Genomic DNA, 11,241 nt, shown 5'->3' with positions numbered 1-11,241 from the left:
CGGCACTACATTGGAAGAATTGGAATTCCCATTCAAGTACTTACCTGCAGTGTCCTCTTGAGCATGTCACGTAACCTCTCCAAGTCTGTTTCCTCGTCTGCAAAATGGGAATAATAATATCTACTTTGCAGAGCTGCCATATCAGAGGTAAGTAAAATAGTACTGTGTTTGACACATAGTAGGACTGCAATAAATGAGAGCTATTATGACCACAAAGGTCGATGACAATGGAGGATAGTACACACCCTCTGCAATGCTTTTTATCAGTACTCCAACTTTACTGTGCATTAGAATCACCTTTGGTATTTGTTAAGCCGTTGAAGATGCCCAGATCCCACCCTCAAAAAGGTCCAGGGACAGTGCTGAGCAAAACTGCTTGAGTTTTTTCCATTATCCTTGGCCCTGCTGTATTTTCACTGTAAAATTCTGCAGCATTCAAAAGACACAAGAAAGAAGCAATTCATAAAAACAATTCAACCAAATAAAATAGTGGTCATACAGAACAAAAACTACTTTAAAATAACATTTTGACAGTTTATTTTGAAGGACATTTTAAAAACAAAGTTAAAGACAATCTGGGAAAAATTGCACAGAATACTCTCGTTAAATAAGTATGGTAATTAAAACAGAATAAGGGAAATATGTTCTCTTCTGTAACTCCGGAAATAAGTTCTGTTGTCCTGAAGGTTCGTACATTTCCAAAAAAGGGGGATAATCATGGCAATTAAAGCTGCCTCTTAATCATGTAAATCTACAGTAGCAACCAAATTTCTCTGTTCTTCCCAAAAAATCAGTTTCGATCTTCAAACTGTGCCTTGTTTTTTAAAAGATAAGATGCTAGAAATTCAATGGGATTTGGTGGTCTGTAAGGGAAAAAAAATCCAAAGTTTAGAAATATACTTTCTAGATGTGTTAATCTGAAGCATTTCCCATCATGAAAACACATTTTTTAAGTGTAATTTTCATTTTACAGCCAAAGGTCATTTGTGGTAAAAACGATGAGATAGGCAAGAAAATTAGCCAACAGGTCAATGATTCAGTTAAAAGATACTGAGACTCTTGCATGGCTTAAATCTGGTTATGATCTGAATCCTAAAACACAAGTTCCCACAATGCAATGATGACCGGATGATAGCTACCCGAGGAAGGATAATGACTTGAAGGGGCCACAAGGGAGGCATCTGGGGTGTTGGTGGTATTCAGTTTCTCAATCTGAGTGCAAGTTACATAGGTGTGTTTAGTTTGTGAAAACTCATCGAGCTGCATACCCATGATATGTGTAATTTTCTGAATGCAAGTTACATAGGTGTGTTTAGTTTGTGAAAACTCATCGAGCTGCATACCCATGATATGTGTAATTTTCTGTGTACTATCCTTCAATAAAAAAACAATATAGGACAATAACTGGAGCGTCACCAAGACATGCAGATGAACTCAAGCGACTAATCAAAGGAAGCAACACTAATGTTCTGTTAAGTTTCCTTTCTTTTTTTGTTTCTATTATTTTCTTTTGTTTTGAGTAGAAGTCTCACTCTGTCGCCTAGGCTGAAGTACAGTAGCACACTCACGGCCAACATAGTCTTGATCTGCTAAGCTCAGGTGATCCTTCCACTTTAGCCTTCCAAATAGCTAGAACCACAGGTGTGCACCACCATGCCAGTCAATTTTTTTGGTTATTGTAGACACAAGGTCTTGCCAAGTTGCCCAGGCAGATCTCAAACCCATGGGCTCAGGCAATCCTCTCGCCTCTGCCTCCCGAAGTGCTGTGATTACAGGCATGAGTCACTGCACCAAGCTAAATTTCCTTTCTAAAAACCACTTTCCTTCAATAAATTAAATCGCCGGGCTCGGTGGCTCAGCCTGTAGTCCCACGATTTGGGAGGCTGAAGTGAGTGGATTGCCTGAGCCCGCGGGATCGAGACCCGCCTGGGCAACTTGGTCAGACCTCATCTCTACAATAAATCCAAAAAAATTAGCTGGGCATGGTAGCACATGCCTGTAATTCCGGCTACTCGGAAGGCTGAGATGGAAAGATCGCCGGGGCACAACAGGTCAAGGCTGCAGTGGCCGGGAGCGGCTACTGCACTCCAGTCTGGGCGACAGAGTGAGACTCCAACTCAAAAAAAAGAAAATAAATAATTAAAATAAATTAAATCAATAATAATTCTAATACTGTAACCACAGCACACCAGAGAAGTTAAACACATTTAAAAAATTAAGAGGCGATACTTTGTATTTATCATTTTTTTATAAATTTTTTTTTAATTGAGTCAGGGTCTCACTGAGTCATCCAGGATAGAGTGCAGTAGTTTGCTCCTGGTTCATCACAGCAGTGACCTCCTGGGTTCATGTGAACCTTCTACCTCAGACTCCCAAACAGATGGGACTACAGGTATGTGCCACCATGCTCAGCCAATTTTATATTTTTTAGAGACCAGGTCTCACTTTGTTGCCCAGGCCGGTCTCAAACTCCTAGGCTTAAGCAATCCTTCCACCTCAACCTTCCAAAATACTAAGATTGCAGGCTTGAGTCACCACACCCAGCCTTATGTAAATTATTCTTCCTGAGAAAACAAGTCCAAAGATGAAAACTTGGGAGGCATCCATTGTATACTCTACTACAAAAAGGCATGTGGAAAAGTGGTTTACAATGATCTCAAAACACTCCCTTAGCACTTTATCATTATTTTGAGATAGGGTTTCACTCTTTTACCCAGAATGGAGTGCACTGGCATGATCACAGCTCACTGCAGCCTCAAACTCGTGGGCTCAAGTGATATTTTCACCTCAGTCTCCTTGGTAGCTGGGACTATGGGTGCTAACCATCATGTCCGGCTAATTTTCTTATTTTTTGTGAAGACAAGGTCTCGCTATGTTGCCCAGGCTGATCTCAAACTCCTGGGCTCAAGTAATTGTCTCGTCTTGGACTTCAAAGTGCAGGGATTATGGATGCTGGATTGCAGGTGTGAGCCATGGCACCTGGCCACCCTTAGCACTTTAAACAGCCCTTTAACCTGCCTATACATAGACAGTATTTTTCACAAAATTTTCTAAGTTAATTTGATTAACTATTTTGGCAGAAAAATTAATGTATTTACTAATATCTTGTCCTTAAAAACCTTTTCAGAGCCGAGCTCGGTGGCTCAACCTGTAATCCGCGCTTTGGGAGGCTGAGGTGAGTGGATTGCCTGAGCCCACGGGTTCGAGAAACGCCTGGGCAACTTGGCAAAACCTCATCTCTACAATAAATCAAAAAATCATCCGGGCATGGTAGCACATGCCTGTAATTCTGGCTACTTGGAAGGCTGAGGCAGAAGGATCGCCAGAGCCTAGCAGGTCAAGGCGGCGGTGGCCAGGAGCACAGGTGGTCTGGGCGACAGAGTGAGACGCCAACTCAAAAAATAAATAAATAAATAAAAATTAAAAATAAAAACCTTTACAGGCAGGACTTGGTGGCTCACCCTGTAATCCCAGCACAATGAGAGGCCGAGGCAAGTAGACTGCCTGAGCCCGTGGGTTCAAACCAGCCCAGGCACCTTGGCGAGACTTCATCTCCACAATAAAATCAAAAAATTAGCTGGGCATGATAGTGCATGCCTATAGTTCCAGCGACTTGGAATGCTGAGGCAAAAGGATTGCTGGAGCACAGCAGGTCAACGCTGGGGTAGCCACGAGTATGCCACTGTACTCTAGCCTTGGCGACAGAGTGAGACCCCAACTAACAAAAAAAAAAAAGAAACCTTTTCAAGTTATTTTTCTACCATTGAAAGTAGTATTTTAGGGCCAGGCACAGTGGATCACACCTTTAATCCTACCACTTTGGGAGGCCAAGGTGAGAGGACTGTCTGAGCCCATGTGTAGAAGACCAGGCTAGGCAACTTGGTGAGGCTCATCTCTACAATAAATCAAAAAAATTAGCTAGGAATGGTGGCAAATGGCTGTAGTTCCAGTTATTTGAAAGGCTAGGGTAGAAGGATCACCTGGGTCCAGCAGGTCGAGGTTGTGGTAGCTGTGAGCATGCTACTGCACTCCAGCCTGGGCACCAGAATGAAACTCCAGATGAAAAAAAAAAAACAAACAGGCCGAGCTCGGTGGTTCAGCCTGTAATCCCTCACCTTGGGAGGCTGACGTGAGTGGACTGCCTGAGCTCATGGGTTCGAGACCTACCTGGGCAACTTGGTGAGACCTCATCTCTATAATAAATCAAAAAATTAGCTGGGCGTGGTAGCACTCGCCTGTAGTTCCAGCTACTTGGAAAACTGAGGCGGTAGGATCGCCAGAGCCCAGCAGGTCGAGGCTGCGGTGGCCTGGAGTTTGCCACTGCACTCTCCAGTCTGTGTGACAGAGTGAGACTCCAACTCCAAAAAAAGAATTACTGGAGAAAAACACGCAGAAAAAAGAGAAGTAACTCCAATCTTGCTAAGAAATGTAAATTAAAACTTCACAAAAAAGTTTATAACACTAGTGTTACTGAGGCTACAGTAACACTGGAATACTTTTAAGAACATTTGGACAGAAATATGATAGTATTTTAGGGCCAGGAGCAGTGGCTCATGCCTATAATCCTACCACTTTGGGATTATATGTCAGACACCATAAAAATAGTTGTGTCCTTTGAACTAGTAAACCAACTCTTGGAAATTTACTGAAAGAAAGTAATTAAACAAAGGCAAATGAAGCATGAAAACAGATAAACTGGGGCCGAGCTCCGTGGCTCAGCCTGTAATCCCAGCACTGTGGGAGGCCAAATGTACAGGATTGCCTGAGCCTGCGGATTCAAGATCCACCTGGGCAACTTGGCTAGATCTAGTCTCCACAATAAATCAAAAATTAGCCAGGCGTGGTAGCACGTGCCTGTAGTTCTGGCTACTTGCAAGGCTGAGGAGGAAGGACCCCAGGAACTCAGCAGGTCGACACTGGGGTGGCCATGAACGTGCCACTGCGCTCCAGCTGGGGCGACGGAGTGAGACTCCAACTCAAAAAAAAAACAACACAAAATAGATAAACTACCCGATGACCTATAATAATAAAGGGAGGCCGGGCTCGGTGGCTTAGCCTGTAATCCCAGCGCTTTGGGAAGCCAAGGTGAGCGGATTGCCTGAGCCCACAGGTTCAAGAACTGCCTGGAAACTTGACGAGACCTCATCTCTACAATAAATAAAAAATTAGTGGGGTATGGTAGCATGCATCTGTGGGTCCGGCTACTTGGAAGGATCGCCGGAGCCCAGCAGGTCGAGGCTGCAGTGGCCAGGAGCATGCTACTGCACTCAAGTCTGGGCGACAGAGAGAGACACAAAAATAAAAATAAAAACAACAAAGGGAATTAGACATAAATGTTCAACAATGGGAAAATGGCTAGGTTAAATGTGATTTGTAATCGTTTAAATGATAATCATAGAGACTACAGCGAGATATAGGAAAAATTGATGGCCGGGCTTGGTGGCTCAGCCTGTAATCCCACGCTTTGGGATGCCAAGGTGAGTGAAGTACCTGAGCCCACAGGTTCGAGACCTGCCTGGGCAACTTGGTGAGACCTCATCTCTACAATAAATAAAAAAAATTAACCAAGCGTGGTAGGGCGTGCCTGTAGTTCCAGCTACTTGGAAGGCTGAGGCGGAAGGATCGCCAGAGCCCAGCAGGTCGAGGATGTGGTGGCCGGGAGCGGCCACAGCACTCCAGTCTGGGTGACAGAGTGAGACTCCAACTCAAAAAAAAAAGAAAAGAAAAACTCATGTCCTAATATTAAGTAAAAAGAAGATACAAAATTACATATAAACCATGATTACAAATCTTTACAAATATGCATATGCTCTGACAGGTAGAAAAAGAAAATATCTGATTAGGAGATTATGGCTGAAAACTTGTTAAAAAACTTTAACATCCATAAATTACATAGTAAATAAAAAAGCTATTATACAAAAGGACTGCTTCAGCTAGGGAAGTCCATTTTGCTTCCTCTACTAACCCCACCTGTAGACTCTATGATCTTACCTTTCCTTTGCAAGCACAGCAAGGCCCTGTAATAGGATAGGCACAACTGTCTGATCCAGGTAGGCGCGAGTGGGCAAAGACTGGAGATCCACCTTCTGTTTTGATGACTTTTCTGCATTAATCTTCTCATTTTCCACTATCCTCTAGTGAATTCCAAAAACAGTGCGTGAGCAATTCAAACAGCTAGATTATTCTGAGTGCCAAAGAAGACAAACAGAAATATGACACCAACAGAAAAGGCAGATGAGTGGCTAGAAAGCTGGTGCTGGACTGCAAATTTCTTTACCCAAAAAATGTAGACCCATCTATAAATCTCAGCCAAGCCTTTCGTCTCTAAAGGCACCTTAACAGCTCATTCTTCTGATATGGGATCTCCAGAGCCTATTATTCCTCCCTTTCCTTCTACCTTTTAAAGAGAAAATATAGCCGGGCTCGGTGGCTCAGCCTGTATTCCCGCGCCTTTGGGAGGCTGAGGTGAGTAGATTGCCTGAGCCCACAGGTTTGAGACCCCCCTGAGCAGCGAGACCTCATCTCTACAATAAATCAAAAAATCAGCCAGGCATGGTAGCGCATGCCTATAGTTCCAGCTACTTGGAAGGCTGAGACGGAAGGATCGCCGGAGCCCAGCAGGTCGAGACTACAGTGGCCGGGAGTGGCCACTGCACTCCACTCTGGGCTACAGAATGAGACTCCAACTCAAAAAAAAAAACAGAAAACATAAGTGACTTTTCTTTTTTTCATGCAAATACCTTACAGTGTGTTCCAAAAAAAAAAACCTGGACAAGCCAGGCTCGGTAGTTCAGCCAGTAATCCCACACTTTGGGAGACTGAGGTTAGTGGATTGCCTGAGCCTGAGGGTTCGAGACCCACCAGGGCAACTTGGGGAGACCTCATCGCTACAATGAATCAAAAAATTAGCCGGTCCTGGTAGCGCGTACCTGTAGTTCCAGCTACTTGGAAGGCTGAGGCGGAAGGATCGCCAGGGCCCAGCAGGTCGAGGCTGCGGTGGCCGGGAGCGGCCACTGCACTCCAGTCTGGGTGACAGAGTGAGACTCCAACTCAAAAAAACCTGGACATTAAATAGCACTGTAATCCCAGCACTTTGGGAGGCCAAGGTGAGCCCCTGGGTTTGAAACCAGCACAGGAAACTTGGCAAGACCTCATCTCTACAGTAAAGAAAAAAAAAATTACCAAAGCATGGTAGTGTATGCCTGTAGTTCTGGCTACTTGGAAGGTTGAGGCAGAAAGATCATGGGAGCCCAGCAGTTCAACACCGAGTTGGCCATGAGCGTGCCACTGCACTCCAGCCAGAGTGACAGAGTGAGAATTCAACTCAAAAAAGAAGAAAAAAAATAGAACTGAATCACAGCGCGAAAGCAAGTCTTATTTCATTTCCTTCATCACAGATACTATCAAGGACAAGGTCTCAGTTCAGTGCTAATATGTCTTTAACGTTTTTTTTTTTGAGATAGAGTCTCACTCTGTCACCCAGTCTGGAGTGCATTGGCACGCTCCCAGCCACCAAAGCCTTGACCGGCTGGGCTCCGGCAATTCTTCCACCTCAGCCTTCCAAGTAGCTGGAACTACTGCCGTGCACTACCACGCCTGCCTAATTTTTTGATTTATTGTACAGATGAGGTCTCGCCAAGTTGCTGAGGCAGGTCTCGAACCCACAGGGGCTCAGGCAATGCACTCATCTTAGGCTGCCAAAGCGTGGGATTACAGGCTGAGCTACCAAGCCCGGCTGTTTAACACTTCTTTAACACTTTTTGAACTCCTTTCTTTTTTTTTGAGTTGGAGTCTCACTCTGTCACCCAGACTGGAGTGCAGTGGCCGCTCCCGGCCACCGCAGCCTCAATCTGCTGGGCTCCGGTGATCCTTCCACCTCAGCCTTCCGAGTAGCCGGAATTACAGGTGCACACTACCATGCCCGGCTCATTTTGATTTATTGTAGATATGAGGTCTCGCCAAGTTGCCCAGGTGGGTCTCGAACCCGCGGGCTCAGGCAGTCCACTCACCAAAGCCTCCCAAATGCAGGGGTTTACAGGCTGAGCCACCGAGCCCGGCTCTGAACTCCCTTCTCAACACAGAGTACAAGTTTCAGGCTGAAAGGTGTATGTTGTCAATAGAATCCAACTAGAATTTATTACCATTGTTTTCTTTCAGTTTTCGTGTTTATGGTTACCTTTTATTTATCACAATAAGAATGGTTTTCCGGCTGGGTTCGGTGGCTCAGCCTATAATCCCAGCACTTTGGGAGGCTAAGACGAATGCATCGCCTGAAGACGCAGGTTCGAGACCCACGCAAGCAACTTGGGAAACCCTCGTCTCTACAATAAATCTAAAAATTAGCCAGGCATGGTAGTGCACGCCTGTAGTTCCAGCTACTTGGAAGGCTGAGACGGATGGATCGCAGAGCCCAGCAGGTCAAGGTTGCAGTGGCCGGGAGCATGCCACTGCACTCCAGTCTGGGTGCCAGAAAGAGACTCCAACTCAAATAAATAAATAAATAAATAAATAAATAAATAAAAGAATGCTTTTCTATTTTTTTAAAAGAAATACATTTGATTTTTTTAAGCGAATAGATTCTTTTTTTAAAAAAACATTAAGTCAATAATAAACCCAAAATGAGAAAATTAATATGTGGAAAAGGTCATCAGTGCAAATTTAATGACGGTTAGGAACAATAACTTATACTTTCTACTTAACAACCACCAAGCAGGACAGTTTCGGTGGCTCAGCCTGTAATCCCAGCACTTTGGGAGGCCGAAGCAAGTGGATTGCCTGAACCCCTGGGTTCGAAACCAGCCCCGGGAACTTGGTGAAACCTCGTCTCTACAATAAAATAAAATAAAAAATTAAACAGGTGTAGTAGCACACACCTGTACTTCCAACTACTGGAAGGCTGAGGTGGAAGGATTGCTAGAGTCTAGCAAGTCGACGCTGGGTGGCCATGAGTGTGCCACTGCCTTCCAGCCTGGACAGAGTAAGACTCCAACTCCAAAAAAAACAAAAACCCACCACCGGGCTCGGTGACTCACCCTGTAATCCCACGCCTTTGGGAGGCTGAGGTGAGTGGATTGCCTGAGCCCGCGGGTTCAAGACCCGCCTGGGCAGCGAGACCTCAACTCTACAATAAATCAAAAAATCAGCCGGGCATGGTAGCACATGCCTGTAATTCCAGCTACTCAGAAGGCTGAGGCGGAAGCATCGCCGGAGCCCAGCAGGTCGAGGCTGCAGTGGCCAGGAGCGGCCACTGCACTCCAGTCTGGGCGACAGAGTGAGACTCCGACCCAAAAAAAACAACCACCAAACTTTAGAGCTTTCACATAGATTCAGCTGACATTCAGAGCATCAAAAATTAATTTATTACAAAATGGTTTTTTTAGGGGGGGTTGGAGTCTTACTCTGTCGCCCAGGCCGGAGTGCAATGGCACTCACGGCCACTGCAACCTTGATCTGCTGGGCTCAGGCGATCCTTCTGCCTCAGCCTTCCAAATAGCTGGAACTGCAGGCGTGTACCACCACATTCAGCTAATTTTTTGAATTATTGAACAGACGAGGTCCTATCAAGTTGCTTATGCGGGTCTCAAACCCCAAGGTTGAGGCAATCCTCTCACCTCCACCTCCCTAAGTGCTGGGATTACAGGCATGAAAGAAGTACATCCAGCTGAGAAAAAGAAGTTAATAACATATCTACAACACATCTACCATGATTTCCAAAGATGCTTCCTATGTCAGATAACATCTCCACTTTCGATTACCAATCTAACTTTGGAATTTAATTAGAAAATAATTTTCTGTAAGTTATCATATGTAAAATTTAATATATATCCAATACCATAAAAATAGTTGTTCTTTGAACAAAAAAGGAACTATTTGTTTGTTCATGTATTGAGAAATGTATATTACTACACTTCTTTTTTTTTTTTTTTTTTTTGAGTTGGAGTCTCACTCTGTCGCCCCAGATTGGAGTGCAGTGGCCGCTCCCGGCCACCACAGCCTCAACCTGCTTGGCTCCGGTGATCTTTCCACCTCAGCCTTCCAAGTAGCTGGAACTACAGGCGCACGCTACCACACACGGCTAATTTTTTTATCTGTTGTAGAGATGAGGTCTCACCAAGTTGCCCAGGTGGGTCTCGAACCCGCGGGATCAGGCAATCCCCTCACCTCGGCCTCCCAAGGCACGAGATTACAGGCTGAGCCACCAAGCCCGACTAGTTAGTACATTTCAACAACTAATACCTATAGTACACCATCATTTCTGAAATTCTAACTCTGCCTTTGCACTGCACTCCAGCCTGGACCTTTCCATTGCAGTTAAGACCATACAACGTGATTATTTCTAAAAACTGGCAGCATGATCTTGAAGGAGTTTTCTTCCCCTAGATCTAAATCCACTGTTCATCTTGGCCATAAGAAAGAAAATAAGCCGGGCTCGGTGTCTCAGCCTGTAATCTCGCGCCTTTGGGAGGCTGAGGTGAGTGGATTGCCTGAGCCCGCGGGTTCGAGACCCGCCTGGGCAGCGAGACCTCATCTCTACAATAAATCAAAAAGTCAGCCGGGCGTAGTAGCGCATGCCTGTAATTCCCGCTACTTGGAACGCTGAGGCAGAAGGATTTCCGGAGCCCAGCAGGTCGAGACTGTGGTGGCCGGAAGCGGCCACTGCACTCCAGTCTGGGCGACCGAGTAAGATTCCAACTCAAAAAAAAAAAGAAACAAACTGAGGCAACCTTAAAAATGTAGCATACTTCCTAAAAACATTCCTAACATCGGGTCACAGTAGATGTATGCAATAAAACTCATCAGTTACATGACATTGTAAAGCCTTCAATAAGAAACAGCAATGCCTGACGGGCACATTGGCTCATGCCTGTAATCCCAGCACTATGGGAGGCAGAGGCAAGAGGATTGCCTCAGCGCAGGGGTTTGAGACCAACCTGAACAACATGGTGAAACCTTGTCTCTACAATAAATCAAAAAATTAGCCAGGTGTGGTGGTGCAGGACTGTGGTTCCAGTTACATGGAAGGCTAAGGTGGAAGGACTGCCTAAGCCCAGCAAGTCGAGGATGCGGTTGCCATGAGCAGTGTGTCACTGCACTTCAGCCTGGGAAACAGACTAAGACTCCAACTCAAAAAATAAATAAATAAATAAACAATGCCTCAGCAACTCTTTTTTTTTTTTTTTTTTTTTTTTTTGGAGTTGGAGTCTTAGTCTGTTTCCCAGGCTGAAGTGCAGTGACACACTG

At 45.0% G+C, this 11,241-nt stretch overlaps 1 protein-coding gene across 1 annotated transcript in view; it reads right to left on the bottom strand.

Annotated features, from left to right (window-relative positions):
- Positions 1-510: 510 nt before the first annotated feature.
- Positions 511-11,241, bottom strand: part of LOC103265250 — a gene marked incomplete at its 5' end in the record, with an annotated part of 17,848 nt that continues 7,117 nt past the window's right edge. Inside the window, 2 exons of the mRNA XM_021714813.1 lie at positions 511-863; positions 5,992-6,134. Of these exons, the coding sequence (XP_021570488.1) occupies positions 791-863; positions 5,992-6,134 (216 nt within the window). The remainder of the gene's footprint in view (positions 864-5,991; positions 6,135-11,241) is intronic.

The sequence above is a fragment of the Carlito syrichta genome, unplaced genomic scaffold, assembly GCF_000164805.1.
Source record: "Carlito syrichta isolate Samal-C Ts95f unplaced genomic scaffold, Tarsius_syrichta-2.0.1 Scaffold97081, whole genome shotgun sequence".
Classification (NCBI taxonomy): domain Eukaryota; kingdom Metazoa; phylum Chordata; class Mammalia; order Primates; family Tarsiidae; genus Carlito; species Carlito syrichta.
This window is presented reverse-complemented; position numbering and strand designations above follow the sequence as displayed.